At 50.4% G+C, this 23876-nt stretch overlaps 7 protein-coding genes across 7 annotated transcripts; 3 read left to right on the forward strand and 4 right to left on the reverse strand.

The window, feature by feature from the left end:
- Positions 1–29: 29 nt before the first annotated feature.
- TRVA0_010S02520 (beta-glucosidase H) lies at positions 30–2549 on the reverse strand (the record flags this gene model as incomplete). Its single annotated transcript, XM_076683748.1, has 1 exon — positions 30–2549. The coding sequence occupies one exon, from the start codon at positions 2547–2549 to the stop codon at positions 30–32; it is 2520 nt and encodes an 839-aa protein (XP_076542092.1).
- A 2786-nt stretch (positions 2550–5335) lies between these two features.
- On the forward strand, positions 5336–7294 carry TRVA0_010S02542 (uncharacterized protein; the record flags this gene model as incomplete). The annotated part of the gene is made up of 1 exon (XM_076683749.1): positions 5336–7294. The coding sequence occupies one exon, from the start codon at positions 5336–5338 to the stop codon at positions 7292–7294; it is 1959 nt and encodes a 652-aa protein (XP_076542093.1).
- A 961-nt stretch (positions 7295–8255) lies between these two features.
- On the forward strand, positions 8256–9243 carry CKS1 (cyclin-dependent protein kinase regulatory subunit CKS1; the record flags this gene model as incomplete). The annotated part of the gene is made up of 5 exons (XM_076683750.1): positions 8256–8344; positions 8392–8418; positions 8499–8647; positions 9150–9177; positions 9222–9243. 5 exons carry the CDS (start codon positions 8256–8258, stop codon positions 9241–9243), a joined length of 315 nt encoding a protein of 104 aa, XP_076542094.1.
- Positions 9244–9270: 27 nt separating this feature from the next.
- TRVA0_010S02586 (uncharacterized protein) lies at positions 9271–10125 on the reverse strand (the record flags this gene model as incomplete). Its single annotated transcript, XM_076683751.1, has 1 exon — positions 9271–10125. One exon carries the CDS (start codon positions 10123–10125, stop codon positions 9271–9273), a length of 855 nt encoding a protein of 284 aa, XP_076542095.1.
- A 703-nt stretch (positions 10126–10828) lies between these two features.
- Positions 10829–13364, forward strand: HSL7 (protein arginine N-methyltransferase; the record flags this gene model as incomplete). The annotated part of the gene is made up of 2 exons (XM_076683752.1): positions 10829–10939; positions 10989–13364. The coding sequence occupies exon 2, from the start codon at positions 10989–10991 to the stop codon at positions 13362–13364; it is 2376 nt and encodes a 791-aa protein (XP_076542096.1). The 5' UTR covers positions 10829–10939.
- A 1235-nt stretch (positions 13365–14599) lies between these two features.
- Positions 14600–16687, reverse strand: TRVA0_010S02630 (uncharacterized protein; the record flags this gene model as incomplete). The annotated part of the gene is made up of 1 exon (XM_076683753.1): positions 14600–16687. One exon carries the CDS (start codon positions 16685–16687, stop codon positions 14600–14602), a length of 2088 nt encoding a protein of 695 aa, XP_076542097.1.
- A 1899-nt stretch (positions 16688–18586) lies between these two features.
- On the reverse strand, positions 18587–23752 carry RRP5 (Rrp5p; the record flags this gene model as incomplete). Its single annotated transcript, XM_076683754.1, has 2 exons — positions 18587–22075; positions 22133–23752. 2 exons carry the CDS (start codon positions 23750–23752, stop codon positions 18587–18589), a joined length of 5109 nt encoding a protein of 1702 aa, XP_076542098.1.
- Between the last annotated feature and the right edge of the window lie 124 nt (positions 23753–23876).

The following is a 23876-nucleotide window of genomic DNA, read 5'->3' on the forward strand; positions in this document are numbered from 1 at the left end:
CATTTACAGAAAAAGTGCTTCCAATCAGTTTATACACCCTTCCAGTAGAAAGTCTTCTCAGTCTCGAATTCAGCAGTAGAGTGGACAGCGGCACAGTTGGAAGCAGCATGGACAGTGTAAACATCCTTCTCAGAGATCCACTTATCCTTGCTGGTGTCCCAGTAGGAAGTAGCATACTTCAATGGGATAGTAGCAGTCGCAACCTTAGTCTCGCCTGGAGCAAGGTCAACCTTGGCGTAAGCCTTGAGTTCCTTGACTGGCCGTAGAATGCTTGGATTTTTCTGGGAAACATAAAACTGAACAGCCTCCTTGCCAGCGATCTTGCCCTTATTGGTTACTTCAACAGAGAAGGTGATGTTATCACCATCCTGCTTAGCAGAAACCTGGCCGTAGATGAAGTCGGTGTAAGAAAGACCGAAGCCGAATGGGAACAGCGGCTCTAGCTTGGTGGCCTCGTAATATCGGTAGCCAACGTGGACATTCTCTCCATAAATAACCTCGCCATTCTCAGAGGTGAAAGTAAGATAGGCTGGGTTGTCCTCAACTCGCTTTGGATAAGTCAATGGCAGCTTACCACTTGGGTTAACATCGCCGAAGACAACATCTGCAATGGCGTTACCGGTTTCGTTACCACCGTACCAGGCCTGTACGAGGGCTGGGACCTTCTCAATCCATGGTAGGGAGACTGGGGTGCCGCTCTGAAGGACGACCACGGTGTTAGGATTGGCCTTGGTAACAACGTCCACTAGCTTATCCACATTCTCTGGGAGATCCATGTGAGTTCGATCATAGCCCTCGCTCTCGTACTCCTTGGTAAGACCAACCGAAAGAATAACCTGATCGACCTCTTTGGCGACTCTCTCAGCCTCGGCAAGAGTCTCCTCGATACTCTGGACCTTTCGGAAGCCAAACTGGCAAGCACCACCGAGGCCTCCCGGGATATCACTGTCAGGCAAAGTGGATGTCCTGCCACTGCCATAATAGCAGCTGATCTTGTACTTCTGACCCTTCTTGAGGGAGATGGTGCCTTTTTCCTCGACGGTAGAGATTCCCATGAAGGATTCGCCTCGTCGCTGGTTGGTAGTATTATCCACGACGAGCTTATCGTCAACGAACAATTGCCCAGAGCCACAGACAATGAGGCCAAATTCGTAGTCGCCATCAGATTCCGGCTCGAAGTAGCCTTCGAAGTCGATATAGAAAATATCCTTGTCGCCAATATCTGGGCTGTAATCCGCCAGGAACATGGACGAGGCGGTTAGGACGTCTTCTTCAACAAGTTTTCTGTCCTTGTCTGATCTTGGGCCATCGTAGGTGCGCATATGGAAGCCCTTGTTGTCATCCTTGGTTGTGAGATGCTCGCCCAAGAGAGGCAGGTTCTTGGAAGTGTCGAGACCAAGAGCATACTGAACGTCTTCGACCTTGGCCTTGACGCCCTCATACGGAGTTACGGTATAGTAAGCATTCAAGTGAGCCGAACCACCACCGGAGTATGCCGCAATCTTAGCATTAGGACCAATGATGGCAGTCTTCTTGTTCTTTGGCAGTGGCAAGATGTTGTTCTCGTTCTTGAGCAAAACAATAGTGTTATCGGCAATCTCCCGGAGGGCCTGTCGAGTCTCTTTGGTGTCGTGCTCGGCCTCTTTGCGGTCCTCTGGGACACCCGATTCGTTGTATGCTCGCTTGATGGCATTAAGAACCCATCGGGCGTTATCGTCCACATCAGTCTCCAGGACCGTTCGGCAGAGGACAGCATTCTTGAGAAGATCGCCTCGGTAAATGGTTGGGCCTGGCATCTCAAGGTTAAGACCGGCCTTGATGGCGGCTTCAGTCGAGTAAGTACCGAACCAGTCGGACATAACCAAGCCGTCAAACTTCCACTCATCTCGAAGGATTTCCTTAATCAGCTTCAAGTTCTGACTGGCGTGGGTGCCATTGACTTTGTTGTAACAGGTCATGATGCATCGCGGCATAGCGTCTCGCATGGCCAGCTGGAATGGCATCATGTAGACCTCTCGGAACGCTCGATCGGAGACAATGGCATTGTAACCACGTCGCTCGTCCTCTTGGTCATTGCAGACAAAGTGCTTCATAGTCGCATGAATACCCTCCTTCTGCATACCGTTGATAACTGCCGAGGCAATGGTTCCAGAAAGGTACGGATCTTCGGCGAAGGACTCAAAGCCCCGGCCGCCCAATGGACTTCGCTGGATGTTGGCAGTAGGCCCCAGTACGACATGGATGCCCTTGGCCTTAGCCTCGACAGCTAGAACCTCGCCAGCCTTGTTAATAAGCTCTGGATCGAAGGTTGCGCCCATTGCGGTACCACAAGGCAGGCAGGCAGCCGGAGTGCTTCGGAAGAACTGGTTGCCTCGCAGACCGTTTGGACCGTCAGAGACTCTCATGGAGGGAATCCCCAACTCAGGGATCTCCTGGGTGCTCCAGAAGTCCTTTCCGGCGAGAAGGGAAACCTTCTGCTCCAAGGTCATCTTGGAGAGGACTTCGTCGACGTCGAAGGTCAACAGCTGCTTTTCCATGGTCTGGGTCATTTCTATGCTACTTCAGTTCAACCCTCGTTTGATGGATTGGTTAATTTCGATCTTTGAGATTCAGCTGGTCAAAGACTGAGGAAAAATCGAGCTACCCGCTTGATATATTTAAGGTCCATCTCGGACTATTTATTCATCCCGGGGCCCGAGTATACGTATTACCCCAGACAGCATGTATGCACTTCTCCACTCCATGCCGTGTCGGACGCATCGGACAGCTAGCCTCGGTTTTTCGCGTCCTTTTCCCCGTTTCCAATGAAGGGCTTAGATTGTACATATGTACTTTATTGGAGGTGATTTGCGGAAGATTTAACGTAGATGCATTTGAGGTCCATCATTGGGGTTAGGTTTTTTGACAATTGGGTGCACGTGTATTAGCGGCATCTAAGTATCTGGTATGCGATACCACCGGTACTGTCGACCAACTCGTTCTTCGATGGACTAATAAGACTACGTCTACGCTTTTAGTATATATGAGCAGCCAGATAATATGTACCTATGTAAGTTCTTTCATGTATGGGAGAAAGCGGCAACTACGGTATCATGCGGCTCATGCGGCGCTCGTCAAAAAGCGCTCTAGTGCGCCATCCAGATTATCCGTCTTTTTCTCCAAGGCTATACATATTATACATATGCGGAGAAATTACAATACACAGTCAACACGACATATTGGCCGGAATAATCCTACTCATAATGTTTCCCTGTTTCGGAAACCTAATCTTTCGTGCAACGGGGCGGACTTTTAATACTCCGTCTGCTTGAGCGGGACACCGTCTCGGGTTATCACCAAACGTCTACGACCCCGCCCGGATCCATCGCACAGCCGACTTCCACATTGCTTGTATTCTCCCGGATCTTTGATGCTCCGCGGGTTCAATAGGGTAGGGCTCTGATTTGTGGATTTAATAGGAGAAGGCTCTGATTTGTGGGTTCAAAGAGGGCGGGGAACTCTCATAGGTAGCACCGTTGTCTAACTGATAGCCCGTGGCACACGTATATACATAGCAGTAGTAAAGGTACTGTAGTAACGTATTTAAGCGTTAATGGAAGATCCTGACAGCTCTCAACGATGTTAAATCCTAGGGGTTTTGTACGATAGTTCCACATAGATACTCATCTTTTACACAACTATTAGATGCTATCTGTTCTTCTTAAGGTGATGAATCTACGGCAGGAGCCCCTACTTGTATGAATACTTGCATTGCATTTCAACTATTTTAAATACCATTCGGTTTCCTACATACAACAATTGCTCTTGTTTTAAACATGCTATAACCGTGAGTTAGTAATAAGTAAAAAGAAAAAGATTGGCTGGTACATTGCAAAGATCAGAATAAACTTTCTTCTCATGTAAATAATAATTTTCGACGAGCTGGGTTTATAAGATAGAGCCATTACGGCTCATTATCATCATTAAAAATAATACCGCCAAGCATATCCAATTGAGGATCAAACTTACCAATTGATATTTAAAAAATGGCTGGTAAAGAAGGAAGAAAAAACTTGATCTGAGACTGAAATTTTTTTTTATACAACCCCGCCGGACCGAAATATTTTGTCGCGTGCTGGAGTTTACCCATTTTTTTTACCCACTACAAGTGCATCTTATGCCCATGGTAGAAAGGTACCTCATGGATGGATAGTAAATAATTTTATGCCACGTAGTGGAGCTGTCTAATTATGTGACTAGCCACAGTGGCAGGATTGGTACCGGGTGCTTTAGGCTTGGCATTCGTCCGCCTGGTCTCGAGGTCGTTGGTAATGACCCCCTGTAGCTGCATATGAAGAGATCTGCCTGCCGAATATTATGCTCTGTTTCAGCTCCGCAATTTGCTTTCTGTAGTACGGAACCCAACGGATCCGAGCGCAAGAGTTTACGCAGATAGTATGTAGTGGTTCTTTCATAGACGGCACCAAATTTTTCTTTGTAATAATACTGAGCCGGCAGTTCAATCGGGGGTTCATTGATATCGTTACGAGCTATCATCTTTCTTGTATACTTCAATGGATCTATTCCACTTTATATATATTCTTCCAATTGGATTTTCTCTATATCTCTCTTGACACAGGTACAAGTTCCTAGACAAGTTGTGTACGTTCGTTCACGGTTGGTAGTTATCTCCACTAGCCGACGAATTCCTAAGTCCTACAAGGCTGCTATTACATTTTTGGGACTATCTTTTGAGTCTATAAAGCAGTATTACATGCTGATAGCAGCTTACAGTGCTGTAGTACGGAACTGGTAGCGTTACAGATGGTCCGCCGCATAGTCTGCGGCTGAGACATCTCAACATGACCGTATACAACACATGGAATGCTACCGTACAGTCCATATTCCATTATGTAACATACACGTGTTTTCCACTTTTGCTTCTGCTATTCACTAACAATACTACGTACTATTACGTAGTACAGTAGTGCCCTGACTACTTTAAAACCCCGTGAGAACTGCAGATGATCACATAGATAGGATTATTTAAAGGGCTGCAGACTAAATACCCCCTTCCCTAACCGATCGACCAGGAGTCATGATACACCCATATACGATCATGCTCATCATCATACGCGAATGTAAGTAAAGAAAAGAAAAAAAAATTTTTTTAAAAAGTAGGGGGAGAGGAGGAGTTGGACGAGGGAAGAGAGGAGGTTGGACAACTACAGCAGCAAAAGAATCGCCGGTACCATAACATACCGGTATATATATAATACGGTCTATCTTCAATATATACGTTTTCTATATATACGCACTTAACTATAAAGGTGCTACATGTAGCAATAATAGTACAATGTTCATGGCATTTGCTTCATTCACATACTACCCTCCACCACTGCTGGAACATGTCCAAAATCAGGTGCCAGCCTCCGCGTCGTCACTTGAACCTTCCTATCATCGGGCAGTGCGCCGACAGAGTTCGCCCACGAAACCGGCGATACCATCGCTGCGACGCAGGTCTATCAAGTCCCTGTCCGACCTCAAAAACCGCGTCGTGCGCCCAGCAACCTCAATGCCCTCCCTCAAGCTCAAAAATCCGTTCAGGAACCACAAATCCTCACCACCAATGCCCTCACTCCCCCAGCTACTACTGGAGCCCACTCAATCGGACAGTGCGGCGGCCACCGACGTTGACGACACGCTGTTGGTCACGGGACCCCAAGTCACGGGACCACGAGCCGCGGCGGCGGTTCCTCCCGCGTGCGCAAGCGAGAATGGAGCACCAGCCTCCTGCAGTGCATCGGGTGGTGGTGTGGGCGATACAAACACATCCAAGCTGGTAGAACCAGGCGATTTATTATCAGCGGCAAGCGGCATAGCGACTGGTAGAGCAAGCAGTCCAGCCGAGAAGCGAGACTGCGTAGATGCGACCGAAGAGCTCCTGCCACTACTAGAAGAGGAACACCAAAACGAAGTCGAAGTCGACGACGAAGTGGAACAACGGACGGGTAATCATAGCGATATTAATCGTAATTTAAACCCCGACCATCCACCCGAAGACTTTAAGCCCGAGCCTTTAAATAGTGCAGCAAGCGTGACGACTCGACTTGCCCGCAAGCTCTCCATGACTATTCCTTTGCGGTTTTCGACAAAAGCACCCCAGCCAGCGACAGACGACACTCCGGACGAGCGTACGAGGCTGCCTCACCGCCTGCGAAAGGCCATGTCGTTCACCAGCCAACCGGCCATTGCCATTCCCCAGGCTGCTCACTCCACCTCAGAACCGGAGGAGATGGTCATGACCCCGACCAACGAGTCTTCCGGCCATGAAATGGCGCAGTTTTCGGGCCACCATCACCACAGCTTGCTGACCCAGGGCTACGCAACATTAGTGAACCCGCCGACCATGGTTGAAGAGCTTAGTGGCGACACCACGGCTGCCGGGTCCAGCACCAACCACAGCCGCAGCGAAGAGGACAGCCGCACGGCCGCCGCACCGAGCGGTGAGCCGCACGACGCGGAAGCAGAGCCGGAAGCGAGTGACGCCGAGGAAGAGCCGCCCACGGGAGACAGGCAACATCCGTACTCGATCCGGCTGACGCCGTTTGTCGATCACTCGACGACGATGCCCGGGTTCTATATTGGCCCCGTCGAGCGCAAGGCGCGCAATGGCACTTTAATACGGGTCGGGCGCTATACGGACCGCAAGGACACCACCGAAACGACAGGCGACAACGAGTCTACGCCCATTGTGTTCAAAAGCAAGGTTGTGTCACGGTCGCATGCCGAATTCTTTGTAGATAAGGGCCAGTGGTACGTGCGTGACGTCAAGTCGTCGTCAGGCACGTTCCTTAACCACATGCGGCTCTCACCCGCGGGCCAGCCGTCCGAGCCGCACGCCATATCGGACGGCGACGTGATCCAGTTCGGCATGGACTACCGTGGTGGCTCGGAAGAGCTGTACAAGTGCGTAAAAGTGCACCTCGAACTCAACCAGAGCTGGAAAAAGAAGGCGAACCAGTTCAATGTGCAGGCGCTCGACAATCTGCGCGACATGGTCGCCTCGCGCGACCTCCAGGAGTGTGCCATCTGCCTGCTACCGGTATCACCTCTGCAGGCGCTCTTCATCGCCCCGTGCTCCCACGCGTGGCACTACAAATGCATCCGTCCCTTGATCATCAAGCCCTACCCGCACTTTTTGTGCCCCAACTGCCGCACCGTGTGCGACCTCGAGGCTGATATTGAGGTCCCCGATCTCTCCCACCTCAATGTCGAAGACCCGCCAAAGGAACCCCAGACTAACGACGACTAGACCTCACGCATATCTAATTTATACATTCTCCTTCTTGGTCATTCTTTTATGCTCTTTTTATTCGGACTGTTTCATTCTCTCTCTCTTTTTGGGGGGCTAGCCCCCCAAACCCCCCTTAGCTCCGCTTTGTCGTAGAAATTCTGAAAGATTGCCGTATTTTTATATGCCTCTGATCATATATATTAAGTACAGTGTACCATTATCCGTATTACCACTTAAAATATTAGCAATGAAATATCGTAGTCTTGATAGAGGTAGTACCCTTTAAATGCACTTAATTCTGGCAATTGGGTACATTATATTCGATTTGCTTGTACATTTTTTTATCTTATTTGTATCAGGATCTATTGTATACTCATAATCATACGTCACTATCATTACAACTTCCCATAAACGGTAATACTACGAGATTAACTGGCAAATGAATCTTTATAATTGACGTTTTCAGAGTGCCAGTTAGTACCGTCGATAGAAGATACGACAATTGTCGTTGCAACATATTCTTTACATACTCAAGCTTATAGCTTGAATTGCTAGTATCTACCGTTCAAACGACTCAACGCGAAGCGGCGCCCCAGGGGGGTTTGGGGGGACTGGTCCCCCCATTACTACTGTGGAGAATATTCGAGCTCCGCGGAGAGTCCCACCGCGTTAGCGGTGCCCCAGGGGGGTTTGGGGGGACTGGTCCCCCCATTATGTACTAGTGGTAGAGTGAGCTCTCGTAGCCAGCGGAATATCATTCAATTGATTCCTATGACTCACCGCGAAGCAGTGGCCCAGGGGGTTGGGGTACCAGTATATTATAGAAAAGCATAACGCAGGGCCCAGGGGAGGCGGTAATATAACGTGTTGGGTGATTGGGCGTGTCGCGTTGGGACGCGTTTTTGCTCCCACTTTGACCCACCTCCATCGTACACGCATCACCACCGTTTACAGAAAAAGAACGATAAGCCGTGCTAGGATGGAGAAGCGACAGGTCCCGCGACGACTGACCATGGCCGAGAAGGCCCGACTCGAGGAGTTTTTGCATCAGATCCACTATTCCACTCGGTAAGTCCTGCGACGAAGTTTGGCCCCGCTCTGGCTGACCGATCTAGGTATTCGGACGACGAGTTTGAGTATAGGTAAGTTCATTTATTCTCTATGTAGCCTGTTGTATCTGGGATTTTGGTAGGCTGATTGTTGGGGGAGGCTGACGGGGTAGACATGTCATATTGCCCAAGAACATGCTCAAGGCAATCCCAAAAGAGTATTTCAATACCGAGACTGGCACGCTGAGGATTCTCATGGAGGAGGAGTGGAGAGGGCTTGGGATCACCCAGAGTCTGGGATGGGAGCATTACGAGACGCACGGTAAGTTGTCAATCCATTGGACATTTCCCAAACCATTGGACATTTTCCCAAACTATTGGACATTTCCAGACAATTGGATATTAATCATTGGAGTTTCCCTTGGAGATTAACCATTGGAGATTAACCATTGGAGAATAACCATTGGAGAATAACCATTGGAGAATAACCATTGGAGAGTAACCATTGGAGAGTAACCATTGGAGAGTAACCATTGGAGATGTTCCAAAGTATTAGAGACTAATCATTGGGGATTTCCAAGCCATTAGAGATTAATTTTCCAAGCTATTGGAGATTTCTAATATGTTGGAGATTTCTAAACTATTGGAGATTTCTAAACTATTGGAGATTTCTAAACTATCGGAGATTTCTAAACTACTGGAGATTTCTAAGCTACTGGAGATTTCTAAACTAGTGAAGATCTCTAAACTCTTGGAATTTCTAACCTATTGGCTAAACTACTGGAAATCGGAGATTAATTGAGAATACTAACCTGGAAATTTAGCCCCCGAACCGCATATTCTATTGTTCAAGTAAGTCCAACACCCCTAAAAAGCTAGAGTACTAACTGGAATAGACGCCCAAAGTCATCATCATAGATAGATTAAATGCATTTATGCTCGTAACTACAGCTTGGCGGCAGCAGCTTTCCACCCTCCATCTTGCACAGTCACTTTACGCTCATTCTGTAGCTTCCTCAAGTGCAGCTTAATGCCCCTCTCCGCCGCAGGCTTTACGTGATCAGCCAGGTCCGGGTACAATATCTCCACCAATTCCTCGCTCGATAAAGCGTGCCCATGCGTCCGGAGCAGCTCAAAGATCTGCGCCTCTCGCTGCATTCTATGCTCCACATAGCTCTGGATGGTCTTTCGCCCGTCTTCAATAAGTGGCCCGTGGCCGGGGTACATATGCCGGAGCCCTGGGAGATCGTGCATCCGCTGCAGCGACTTCATGTAGGTCGACAGGTCGCTGAACACGCTCGATCCCTCGCCAAGCACATTATCCGCCGAGAACAGGGCGTTCTCCTGCACCAGATAAAACACAAAGTGGTCCTCGGAGTGGCCCGGCGTATGGTACCCAATCAGGGTCGCTGAGCCATCCTGCGTCGAGATGACCTGCTCGTCTTTGAGCGGTGTGGGGACAAACCCGCGAAGCATGTCAGCGTCGTTCTCATGTGGGAACTTGTGGATCTCAGGCGCGGTAGGCGACATGCCCACTACGTCGCTGAGACCGCGGACATGGTCCGGATGCCAGTGCGACAGGAGAATCGTAGAGATCTCAATGTCCTGGGCCTGGAGATACGACTGGAGCAGCGAAGCATATTCAACCTCTCCGGCGCCTGTATCCAGCAAAATCCGGGACTTGCCCGAGCCAATAAGATAGGTGTTTGTGCCCTGGAGAGTGAACTTGCCGGGGTTACACCCGAGCACCCGGGTCACCAGCGGCGACAGTTGCGTAATCTTTGGAATAACAGCACTCATCGAATATATCTTTAGCTATCTGACCAAGGGTCTACTGAGTGGAATTAAATGAAAGTCCGTGGACTGGTGGTTTCCCAACGCTCATGCCGAGGTTCACCATGAGCCCCTCCGCCCGGTCGGCATGTCGGCGGTGATCTCCTACGCCCACACTTTGTCGCCATGTCGTGCTTACGGCTTAAAATGTCGCCATGTCGTATTTTTCACGCCGCTCACCACGCGGCTGCAGTTCTTACCTGGGGGGCCAGCCCCCCAGACCCCCCTTGGCTCCGCTTCGCGGAGAATCTCTATAAAGACGGTGTAATAATTGAGGAGACGGGGGGTTTGGGGGGCTGGCCCCCCAACTACGGGGTCTGGGGCAGAGCCCCAGGGCTTAGAGTGGTGTACAGCCGCGCTGAATGCGGCTGAGATCCGAAAAAATTCCAACAATCGAGAAATGTCAACCAAATTCTGCATGAGATGGATCGGTGGGTATTCTATTCGTCTTTTACAGTATTGCTAGGGCTGATTTTGTTCATTATTATGATACATTGTCCGACCGTTGAAAAAACTGTTCCAGGTACAATACAATACCACTCATCGGTGGTGAAATGTATCAAATGACACCTGCTACGGTGTAAAAAGACCAGGCATCTGAACAAGAACGGTCTAGGAAATTAAATCCCGTGCGTTGTTTCGCTGAACATTCCAGTGAAGGCGGATGTGAATCGGAGAGGACACACACATTCCTTCCGCGCGCGATAAATACTCGAAGACAGGGGTATATACCATACACACAAACCCTGTCAGATACAGCATTATTAAGCGGGGAGGACTAGTGAGTCGAGTGCTTGGTGCGTTCAATTGAAATACTGACTCCGTAGGAGATGGCTAGCGAACAGGATCATCCGGAACAGCAGCCCACCACCCCCTCGTCGCCGCTGTTCGTGGGCCTCAACCTCCCTGCGCCTAATGGGGAGTCCGATGAGCTGGCAGTCTACGCAGCCCTCTCTGAGGGCTACGATATGATTACATGTCGTATCACTTCGCGGAACTACCGCAAGCGTATCCAGGGCATCTTTCACGAGCTCGAACAGAGCAGCAACAACAGCTCGAGCCCCCACCTTCACCAGTCGTCGGGCATGTTCAATTCCCGGGACGTGCCTTCTCCAGGGACCAGTACCCTCTCTAAGCCTGCAGCTGTCACTGGTAGTGGTAGCGGAGGAGTAGAGACCCAGGTCCCTGCTCCTGGCGAGAACGACGTCGTTCTCCATCCGGGGTCCCACGTCAGTAACTCAATTGCACTGGCTTCGCCATGGGTCGAGATCGACTCGAAGAACGCACGCGTAGCGAACCTGTCCCTCCAGGTACTGCAGCACGAGCTGACTTACGCGGCGTTTTGCGGGATCCCTTATGTTATGATAGCCGGGCCAAAAAGACGCACAAACGTGGCCCAGTACGCCCATGCCGTCAATAAGTTGCTCTCCCAGTCACCTTTCCTCCAGATAGTCGTCCATTTGCCATTCAACGAGGACTACGCGGTCAATGCGTCCGGAGTAGCCGTCCCTCCAGCAGACCCGTTGAGCATATGGGAGGTGTGGAACACCATTAGGACTATATGCAACTACGCACCAAATCTGTCGGTGGCCCTCCAGGTGCCCAAGATCCCGCCCAAGCTGCACGTTATGACGCGGTGGTTTGCCGAACCAGTCTCAATGCTTGTAGTATCGTCCCGCGCCTTCGTGTCCAACGCCAAGGGGTACCCTGTGCTGCCCAAACCCACCCAGACAATGCTGTTCCGCTTCTTCAAGAAGAATACGTTTGTCATCCTTGAGGATAGGAACCTTGCCTCCACCACTTCCTCTGCAGCTTCACCCGGTACCGAAAAATCACCAGACCCTCCCTCAAGCCCGTCCAGCAAACGGCTCAGCGCGCATATGGACCCCAATCCTGCCCGTTTTGCCGGCGGAGAACAGTCGTTTTTGCTCTATATCCGCCACTTACACAAGATCGCGCCCCCTCCAACCGTCGCCGAACAATTCGCTACCGGTTTCTACGACTTCCTGCAGGCCCCTTTGCAGCCGCTAATTGACAATTTGGAGAACGCTACGTACGAAGTCTTTGAAAAGGACCCTGTCAAGTACGATCTCTACGAAAAGGCCATCTTCCACGCCATTCTAGATAGACCTCACAAGCACCTGAGCATGGCTGTCGTAGGCGCCGGCCGGGGCGCCATTGTCGACCGGGCGCTCAAGGCGGCCGCCAATGCAGACCGCTCAGTGACCATCTACGCCGTGGAGAAGAACTCCAGTGCCTACGTTTACCTGCTCAAACGCCAGCGAGAGGAATGGGGAGACAGCGTCAAGGTCATTCTCAGCGATATGCGTCAGTGGACGCTGCCAGAAAACGCTAAAGTCAACATCCTCGTTTCGGAGCTTTTGGGTTCCTTTGCTGACAACGAGCTCTCTCCAGAGTGCCTTGACGGCGTTCAGCATGTCCTCGACCCGGCGGATGGTGTAATGATACCCTCGAGCTACACGGCTCACTTGACGCCGGTAATGTCCCCGAAACTGTACAGCGAGGCGTGGAATCTAGCCACTACGAGAGGTGGAGTGCTTTACGGGTCTGGGGGTTTAAGCGGATCAGGCTCGCCAATGGATGCGGCTCGGGCTAACCGCCCAGGCGCCCTGCCAGTTGTACCTGCTTTGCACACTCCATACGTAGTGATGCTCTTCCAGGCTGATCTCATTAGTACTGAGATCAAGCAGGCGTGGAAGTTTTCCCATCCAATTGCTTCTACTGTGCCCGGTAACCAGCATAATATCCGTGAGAGCAAGGAGACGTTCTACATTCCTCACAAGTGTCTTGTCCACGGTATTGCTGGGTACTTTGAGGCCGTGCTTTACAAGGACATTCAGCTTTCGACGCGGCCGGACACAATGGAGCAGAAAAGCAAGGATATGGTTTCTTGGTTCCCTATGTGGTTCCCTCTCTCGCAGCCGATGTCGCTTCCTGACGACTCTGAGATTGATATCTCTCTGTGGCGCATGACCGATGGAAGGAAAGTGTGGTATGAGTGGTGTGCCGAAAGCTATGCTCTTGTGCCTGTATCGAATGCTGGAAATGCATCCCCAAGCACTAGTAATAGACGAGCCTCCAATGGTAGCACTGGGTCCAAGGACAAGTTGACCTATAAGCGGTTCCGTTTGAACGCTACGGAAATCCATAATGGCGGAGGACGCTGCTTCGCAATGACTCTTTAGATTATTTATTTATGTACATTCGTTTAGCTGGTTTCCATACCATAAGTAATTTTAACGCACATCTACCTTATTTATATTTATCAGGATTATATTCCAAAGGCCACCTTCATGTAACAGCAGTTCACTCCCCGATCGGGAAATAAGATCTCTAATTTGAGATTCGCACAGGGAATTGAGGCTATTTAAGACGTCGCTTTGTAATATATAAATACCGTCATCAATTTTCAATAATATTCAAGGCATTTCAGATATCAGAACCAGATAATGACTAGCTTGGAGGCTCGATGTCTCGCGACGAAGCGTATACCAAGGAGATGGCCACAATGTGTAGGTCTTTATTGTTGAGGCTCGGTCTGCTTTGGAGAGCATCCCACGAGGGCAGAGATTATTAGCAAAATTGTATATATTTGTAGATCAAAGCGGGAATTTTGGACTCTTTTTACATCGCTGATGAGCATTGCGGTCGAGAAGTGCATTTTTATTAAGAATTCTCTGAGTATCAGGGCAGATTACCGTAATACCCAAGTTTTATGGATCCTTCAATATTCTCTACTGTACCTGTCAATGAGAGTGATACTTTACAAACTTATTCAGCGAGAACTACCAGCACATGGAAATTTCGAGGGCCAGCCCTCGAGCTCCCGTAGTTGGGGGCTCTGCCCCCAAACCCCCATCTGCGCATCCCGGAGTCGTTTCTTGTGGGGATTGATAATCAGGGGTTGAAGACACGCCAACTGCGGCTTATAACATACCAAGGTCGTCAATGTACCAGATTAATCCAGAGGATTTTTCTCCGAAAGCTCGTCAGCAGATGATAAAGTCAGTGACTGATTTCGAAACGTTGGTATTCGATACAATAGATCTAAATGCGAATCGAATTTGGTACCAAGATGGTAGTTTACCAGGGTTTCACCTACGCTCTCACTTAGATGTGAGACTTTATTCCTGTAATAGCACCAGTATGTTCAGCAGCAAGCGATACATCTCATTTCATTTGTAATACGATCTTTCTATTGTTTCTGGCGTCATTGCTAGATATGCACAGGTGAAACTGGCCATATCTAAGCGATTGGCTGTGGATAGCAGCTCTTGCGAAGCGGTTTCGGTTTCCACGAAGGAGTGTTACGGGGGTTTGGTAATTGGAGATTATCCATGGGGGACCCACTTGCATTGATGAATGATATGAATAAATAATATTAAGGTAATATACAGAAGTGAAAAAAAATGCTATGACGCTATGTCTCAATTGGTTTGGTCATGCTGGATGCAGAGTTACGGTTAGAATGGGTGCCCGTCGTCGACACCTCGCTGAGCCTGCTCATTACCGAACGGTCGCTTCGGCTAGAAGCAGTGGAAGACCGATTGCCAATATTAGGGCTCGCGTTTGCAGACTCAGGCACCGGAGAGGTTATGCCGGACATGCTGTGACGGGTGAGCGGTGGAGAGGAGATAACCATAGAGGACCGCTTGGCACCTTCAATGGTCTCATTAGCCTGCTCCATGACCTTCATGATGGATCGGTTCAATTCGTCGTTTTCCATGGCCTTCTCCTCGAGCGAGATTTTGAGGTCCTGCAGACTGGTTTCGAGGGCCGTAATAAGCCGCTTGCCCCGTCTGTTATCCCGCTCAAGAGCAGCCATCTGTTTGTCCAGGTGCCGTCGGCTCGTCTGGAAGCCGTGCACCTGCTTCAGCAGCTCATTTCGCTCCGTCTTGAGCCGCTCACCCTCCTCGGTAAGCTGCTTGATCTGCGTCTCATCCTCCTTAGCCTTGGCCTCGAGCTCACACACCCGGTCGTTGGTGGACCGCAGGCTTGTCGCCGTCGTCTCCAGCTGGAGAATCTTTTCAGTAAGCTCCTGATCCTTGGCCTCCAGCTGTTTCTCCGAGACCTGGTGCTTGCCCTGCCACTCGACAGCCTCACTCTGGGCCACCTCGAGCTTGGACTTGAAATCGGCGACGTCTGCATCGAGTGTAAGCTTCTTGTTCTTGAGCTTGCGGATCTCGTCGTCCCGCGTCTTCATAATGCTTTGGTAGTACTCTGTCTCCTTTTTCAGTGCCGAATTGTCGCCCTGCATAAAGGTGATCTCCGTTTGCAATTCGAGAATCTGGTTCGTGAACTTGGTCTCAGCTTCGCTATCATTTGATGCAACCACGGCATTGGCTGCGAGGACCTCTCGGATACGGCCTTCCAGCTCTAGGATGCGCGCCTCGTAGTACGCCCTCATGGGTCCGCTGAACCGTCTCGTCTCGTTCTCATTAGCCGGGTCGTTATCGCTATTATTATCGGTGGTGTCAGTATTATTGTTATTGTCGTCATTATCATTATCGGCAACCAGCTGCTCGAGAATTCGAATCCTCGAAGCAAGCGACTCCTTTTCGTGGCGCTCTCGAGTAAGCTGGTTCTCCAGTTCGCGAATCTGCTCGACCCGTGAGAACACAGCGTCTCGTTCCGTCTTCTCATGCTTCAAAACTTCTTCCAGTTCGGCGATCTTTGACTTCAGTTCATCAACCCGCGGGCTCTGAACCCTATGAGAAGACGCCGAGTTGGCGCCCATTCGCGAAGTCGGGCGACGCACATTGACGCGCTGTTGCCGCGATGCAGGACGCGGCGGCATCGTCTGGGGCCGAATGCTATTATCAGACATAGATCGCGCCGAAATGTCCGAATTGCTCAGACCCGTTCTGTGGTGATATTGCGGGTGCCATTGATTGCTATACTGAGTGCTGGGGCTTGTGCTAGCGCTCGAAGCGACGACGGTGCTTCCCTGGCTCACAGCCGGCGAATTGGTGGCAGAAACGTTGCGGCTGGGTCCTCCACTAGCCGGAGAGCTCTTGATGCGAGGCTTAGGCCTGCTCACCATGCGCTGAGGCGGCTGGGGAGGCGGTGGAGAGGAGGTGATCTTGGGGAAGAACACCGACGACTCGCTGAGTTCAGAAGCGGTCCGGCGGTGTCTGCGCGCTGTCCGGTCCGAATCGTGGATGAGACCACCCGTATGACTGTGACGGATTGACGAAGCGCCAGTTACGCTGGCTAGCGAATGCCGGTTGGTCCGCCCGGGAGGGGCCCCGGAGCCCGAGTTTCGGGGCTTGAAGACGGATCTTAGCGACGATCTTGACGACTGCTCGGCAGCTACCTGCTTCGTCTGCTGTTTATTTGCCTCGTACTTGGCCCGCGAGGAGGCCGTAGACGAAGAGAGTCGCGAAATGAGATCTGAGACCTTGGTCTTACGCTTGGGAATCGACGAGCCAGGGGTCGTCGGCACAGGCTTAGCGTGAGACTTTGGCATTGCCATTGCCAATTGTGCGTCCTCTTCCTCCTGGGTCATTGCGGTCTTATATATCAAAGAGTCCAGGGTTTCAAAAGTGGGTCCCCGATGTCAAAACTCAGGGGGTCCGTGATATAGTACCACGGAGAAATCAAAAATATTGTCGCAAGATATAATATAATAAACAATCAATGGATCAATGGACGCAATGTTCTCCGACAGGTCAGGAGTTCAATAATAATATGCCGCCCAAAGATAATACGCCGCCCTAGTGGAGTTGTGTCGCCTAGCCAACAATGCGGTTTGTGGGATAGCCGATTAAAATTTTTCAGCGCACCCTATGTATCGAGACAAGAATGGATCCGCTCGACACTTATTTATCGGTTGTAGGGTTGAACGATTGAGGGTATTGAAAAATGAAGTCGCCAAGGAAGAGGGAAAAAATATTCCAAAAAAAAGGGGTACTTGACAGGTCTGCAAAGGGAAGGGAAAACAGGACCCCGTATGGGATATATAACTCTCTCTCCTCGAGGAAGCACGAGCCTGAACTGCCTGTATTGCTTTTGGTGTGTGAAGAAGGTTACTCGAAAAAACAAGCTCTCTCTTTCGCTCTCTACCCCTTTGCCTAGAGAAGACAATTGCAGATAGGTGCATTAGGAGCCATGGGCGTAGATGGGTCGTCGCAGCAGCTTAGCAGGATGTCTCCATTGAACCCGCATACACAAAGTATGTAGCTCTTTGGATTACACGCATAGCTGTAATGAAGATTACCTGCAATGATACAATAAGGGGGGAGGAGGAAGTGGAGCCCCCCGTCTGTTTTCCACCGGCGGGCTGTTGCATTTCATTTATTTCGCTCTGCATTCTCACGAATCCACTTCCGTAACCCCATTTCATTGTACTCCAGTTGTAGCAATGAGCTGAGAAACACGAGTCTTGCCAACTCCTTCCGTTGATTAAGGCCCGACGCACACGCTGCGTGGTCAGACACATCCGGTTCTCCCCCTGATCTGATCTTAGGCACCGTGGGGTTATACGGAAGATCTGCCAACTGACAGATTCTATCCCTGACAGCTTATCTTTTGTGTGGCAGAGCGTAGGTGCATGAAATGTAGCAGGGAATACTCACCTACATCAAGCGCCGTTTATTGCATCCATTTCGCCTTAACTCAGGTACCAGGGGAATTTCAACATAAACATGCTAATTCAGTGTATACGAATAATATTGACTAGGATCTCGTAGAGCTTTTCCTGTGGGCAGGTTAAACTCCTCTCTTCGACGTTTGACGGAAGTTTTATTTTTCAGAGGTAACCCTTTCCCCTAAATGCACCTCCGTTTCACGTCTCGCAGTACTTGAAACGATGCCAGCAGGACCTGCCCGCCTGCTAGACTGTATTGTACCTCAGAGGGCGTCCCATTACAGGCATAACAAACCCTTGACCAAAAAAATGAGCATATATTCTGTAGAGTATATTGTAGCCTGATTCCGCCTCCTTTTAAGTACCCTTAGCAGGGCTATACGTAGTAGATTTGGGGACCCCTTCTATTAATTGGAATTATCTCTCGACAGCCTTCTATGTCTCGGGCGAGTACAGAGAAAAGCATTGCAATGGCCTCCCGCGTTTCGTTTGATGAGTGGTACAATTGGCCAACCGTGCATTATCGATTCCTTGGATGAAAATCTGCCCTCCCCGCATGCCGACGAGTCATTGGCACACGATGTATTAATTGGCCCGGAGTATTACGTGGACGGTCGTGCGTTTTCGTGCCTACAATGAGACACATTAAGCCGTCAACGCGTAAGATGAACGCCATCACGTTGCCCGGGGAAACTGTCATACCATACAGAATGGCTAAAAGACATAACTACCTATCCATAGTTGGTAAACGACGGATGTAGCAAGTAATCAAAGAAATATACAATTTTTAGTCTAAAAATATTAACCGTTAAATATTAATTACTCATCGTCACCCTTGAGCGACTCGACAAATTGGGCCGCCTTAGCCTTGACGTAGTCTCGTGATTTATCATCGCCATTCGTGTCCTCGTATCCAAGCCACTTCTTGAAGAAGAACTTGGCCTTCTTCATGTTCAGCTTGACCTCCTTGCCAGACACAAGGCGCTCAAACAGCCTCTCGACACTCGCCCGATCGTTGTACTTCATCTCGTGATCCAGGTACACGCTCCACAGATCCACCCGCTTAGGATAGGAGCTGATGAGACCCTCAAACAGCGTTCGCCCCTGCTCGGCCTCGCCATTGGCGTACTCCAGCTGGGCAAACTTGGAAATCATCATTCGGTGCTCATTCTTGGGCAACGCCTGCAGCGCTCGACTCAGAATATCCCGAGCAGTCGCGTTCTTGCCGTGCCGGAACAGGAAGGCACAGAACCGCTCGTAAACCGTAAGATCCTCGGCGCCAAACTTCTTGGCCGCAACGTAGAAGTGCTTCTCCGCTTTATCGGCCCGCCCGCTGGCCTCCAGACTGTCGACGAGCCGCAGGTAGGTCACCTTCGGATCGTTGTGCTGCAGCGCTCGCTTGAGCACGTCTTCGAACGTCTCCTCCGTACCGAACGCAGTCTCCAGGTTGAGCAGAGCCATCCAGATGTTGAACTTCTCCTGCTCCTCTCGGAAATCAATCGTCTTGAGCGCCCGCTCGGCAATCTCTCGGGCCCTGTCGATCTCGCTCAGTCGCGCCTGGAAAGACATGTACTGCATCCACACAATGGACGAGTTTGGCGAGCCCATGAGCAGTCGCTCAAAGTCCTGTGGCGTTTCTGGTGTCTTGGTAGCGATGCTCGCAGTCTTGTCTTCGACAAGAGTCTGGGCCTTCTTCTTTCGTCGCTTTCGGCTTGGTTCGTTCTCCTCATCAGACTCGCTCTCGCTCTGGGCCTCAATGGCCTCAGTCTGGTCAAGAGCGCTGCCAGTCCAGTCAAACCCAACACTGAGACCGCCTTCAGTGGTCTTAGCTGGTCGAGCTGGTTGCTCCTCTTCGTCAGAAGATTCCTCATCAGACTCAGAATCACTGTCATCGCCAAGAGCATCAGCCATATCGTCATCTGATTCTTCTTCTTCTTCCTCGTCGTCCTCATCGATATCCATGCCACTGTCTTCAGCACCGTCATCGAAATAGGCGCTCTTCATACCAAGAGAGACTCGCTTCTTCTCAGTATCAATGTCAAGAACCTTGACCTTGACCTTATCGCCCTCAGCAAACACCTTGGACAGATCAGCCACTGGAATATCAGCAACCTCAGATCGGTGGCACAAACCGCTCACATTGGTAGTGCCATCGAGTCGGATAAACACACCAAAGCTTTCAATCCGCTTGACAACACCGTCAAGGATCTCACCCTTCTCCAGTTCGCTAATACCCTTGCCGGACTTAGTCGTAGTAATGCCACGCACAGCGCTTTCCTTCAGAGTCATGTCAATCTTGCCATCCTTTCGGATGTTAAGGATCTTGCCTTCGACAAGCTGGTTCACCGAGAAGTACTTCTTCCAGTCGGTCAGATAAGCATCGCTGAGGTTCTTAATCTGCACTCGAGCAGTGATATCCCGTCCCAGGCCAACAAACAGACCGCTGTCGGCAACATTGAGTACGTAGCCTCGAATGACATCGCCAACAGCGACGTCCTTAGCGCTAGTAACGAGCTTATCCACAACCTCTGCGTCACTGTCAAACAGCGAATCCCGCAGGGAAACGTAGACCCGCTTGTTCGGCTTGTCCACCTTGATAACCTGGACCGGCACTAGCTCGTGGTTAGCAAAGTTTTCGGTAGGCTCCTCGATGTACTCATCAACCAAGTCGGTCAGGCCAGCGGTACCCAGGACATTGTCACCAATTCGTACGACAACTCGGTTCTCGGCGACTTTGACGACAATACCTGGCACCTTCATGCCCTCCTTGATGTCGGAAATGTCCTTAATGTGAGTTCCCGCGGCCTTTCGCGCAGAGAGCTTGAGGATGTCACTGGCACCACTCTCGACGACCTGCGCCTTGACTGCTCGGCCAATGGGGAAGTTCTGGGCAAAGTCCTTCAAGTCCCTGGCGTCGCTGCTCAGATCCAGCAGTGGAATTCGACCACGAACGGTAGGAGAAAGATTCACCCAGGCACACTCGTGAGTGACGTTGTTGATGAAAGTGAGCCACTCAGTGCCAACCTTGACATTGTCGTAGGTCAGCGTAGAGTATGGCTTGCTACTCTTGAGGTCAGACTTCTTACAGCTGAGCTCAACAGTGATGTAGGTAGAGCTTCGGTGCGAAATTGGCAGGTATCGGTGGTTTCGCGCATCGTGGTAACCAATCACCTTGACGTCAAGAATCTGGCCCTTTTCAAAGCTAGACTGCAGCGGGTTAATTGGGTCCTTGATATTGTCAAAGCTATCGAACGCCTCAGATACATCAATTCGGCCCTGTCGGTTATCAGCGAGCACAACATTGATTTGAGTATCCTTGATAGCCAGGATCTTTGCCTTGGTGACTCGGCCCGGAGTGTAGTCGGCCAAGCTCTTAATAGTCGGATCAACTGGGTTGACACAATCGTTGTCACCCTGCTGCTGCTTATCCGCCTTCTTCTCCTTATCAAGCTTCAGCGTAAGCTGGAATCGCTGGTGCGCCTCATCAACATCGAGAACTCGACAGGTGACGGACTGGAAGATGTTGTACTTAGTAGATGGGTCATCAAGGGCCTTCTCTTCAAGGAGATCATGCTTCAAAGCCAATCCCACTAGGTTATTAGCGAAAGCAATAAACAGGCCCTTGATAGTGATGTTCTTTATAAAGCCATGCAGAACATCGCCAGTTCGGATCTCGGAAAGTTGAGCTGGCAGACCGTTCTGCTGTACGGCCTCGACCAGCGACTTCTTGCCGGACAGAGTGACGAACTTCTTACCCTTGTCCTTCTCGAGAACGACAAGGTTCTCCAGCTTGCTTCCAACCTTGATGTCCTTCAAGCCCTTCTTGTTCTTGACATTAGATTCGTCAGTGATGTGGCCAGCAGGCAGGACACCCTTGACACCATGTGGCTCGACCGTGACAATGACACCATCCTTGGTCTTCTCCGTAACCACAGCAGATACAACAGCCTGTCCAGGAATCAGCTCTTCAAGAGCACGCGTGGTGTCATTAGCCGGACTTCGGCAGGAAACGAGCATTCGCTGCTCTTCAGGCTCGACGGATCGCACATAGACAGCAATTGACTGGCCAAGAGACAGATGGTCCTTTGGATCTTTAACAAATGCCTCTGAGATTTCGCTGACTGGGAGGTAGCCCTTGATACCGCCGAAGAATTCGACGATGGCGCCTCGTGGCTTGAGGATGGCAATCACACCAGGAGTCCTCATGCCAACCTCAGCGTCATCCCAGCAGGTAATGAGTTTGTCCTCGGAGTTGACCAGAGATTTCTTCAAGGTGACCTTGATCTTTCGGTCAGACACAGAAAGTACCTATAATATAAATGTTAGTATCCGGAAAAAGTTTCAAATGACAAATGAACCACTTACTCTGCACTTGACCTTCATGCCAGGCTTGAACTTTCTCTCTGGGTGAGATAGCTTAATGTCGCTGAGATGCTTCTCGTCGGCAATAGCTTCGAGACCTTCAGACAGCTTCACGATGATGCCACCCTGAGCCATGATTCGCTCAACCTTACACGACACAACATCACCAATAGGAACATCCTGAGCTCGCAAGTACTTCTGCTCCAAGATGGCCTTCTCCAAAGACAGCACATAGAGGCCGTCAGTGTTGGCAAAGCCCAGAACTCGGGCCTTATGGACAGTACCGCTTGAATAGTCCTTGCTAGCAGCCGAGAGCTCTTCGATTCGCTCTTCGGAAGAGACCCGCGAAATGTGAACGAAACCATGCTTCTTGCCACCCACTGTCACATAGAGACCCGATTTTGGCTCAACGAGCTCAATCTTGGCATCAACGATGCTTCCAACTGGCAGCTTGGCCAGCGGGCTTTCGCTGCTGGTTGAAAGGCCGACAACGTGAGGCAGGAACGAGAGCGCAACCTTGAGAGGATCAGAGTCAGGGTAAGTGAAAATAACTCGTGCCTTCACGGTATCTCCTACCTTGTACAGCGACTCCATGTCCTTCTTGCCACTCTCCAGAAGACCCGAGTGAATCTGGTCAGCAGTGCCCTCAGCGAATTCAAACACTTTACCGACCACGCCTGTCGATCGGACTTCAGTGATAATAGTCTCCACAAGCATACCCGCCGTCAGCGATGAAGAGGATGAAAGAGCAGCAACTACTGGTACCTTTCTATCCAGTGGAGATGCGGTAAGTGTAAGCGTTCGGCCGTTAGAGCTCCTTGACAGCACAGTGAGTAGCAGGACCTGGCCCTTTCGGAGTTCGTCGGTCTGAATCCCGGCTCGATGCAATTCCTTCTTGGAAACAAATCCAGTAACCTCGTCGCTAGCGCCAATGGACATGATGGCACCATGGTCTTCTACACTGTTCACGGCACCCTGAACAGCCATGCCCGGCTTTAGGTCATCAGAGTCCAGCTTTTCGTTGACAACCACTGGATCAATGGACAGTTCAATTCGCTTCTTGGCCTTCTGGTTCTTCTTCTGAGGCTCTTCAACACCACTGGCAACTACAGCCGCTCTCACCCACTGGCCCACTTTGAACAGATCAGTGAGCTCAGGCAGGTCGATTTCCTCCTCGTCGTCGCTATCGTTTTCGGCAGCCTTCTCTACCGATTCCAGCAATTGCGACAAATGCTTCGAAATGTTAGTAATCGGGACGTAACCAGTAAGGTTATTTGGCAGGGACACCGCCAGATCGAGCGAGTTGACTTCGCTGATCTGTCCCAGCACCACAGTGCCTGGCACGGCGTTTTTGAATCCCAGGCTCTCAATTCTGAGCTTCTTGGGGCCCTCTTTTTTCTCAGCAGCCTTTTCCTGTTTCCTCTGTGGTTTTCGCTTTCTCTTCTTGCCAGCGGACTCGTCCTTTTGTGGAGCACCGAACAGAACGTCCTTGGTAGCCTCGTTCGCGGCCTGTTTGATCTCGATCGGAGTCAGCACCGACCCTCCACCTCGAGGGAAAGCTCCATCCTCAGCCTGAAGAAGAGACTTTGGAACCTTCTCCTTATTTCCACTCTCACCAGCCATTTTGGAATTAATAACTGGGTCGTTTTGGTATTTTCTCTCGGAAAGAAAGATAAAATTTCAAACTTGTACTGGACCGGCGATAAAAAAATCTTTTTCCGTCACGGCAAACCTCACCATCTGAAAT

The sequence above is a fragment of the Trichomonascus vanleenenianus genome (assembly GCF_965637985.1).
Source record: "Trichomonascus vanleenenianus strain CLIB 3782 genome assembly, contig: TRVA0_010S, whole genome shotgun sequence".
NCBI lineage: Eukaryota > Fungi > Ascomycota > Dipodascomycetes > Dipodascales > Trichomonascaceae > Blastobotrys > Blastobotrys vanleenenianus.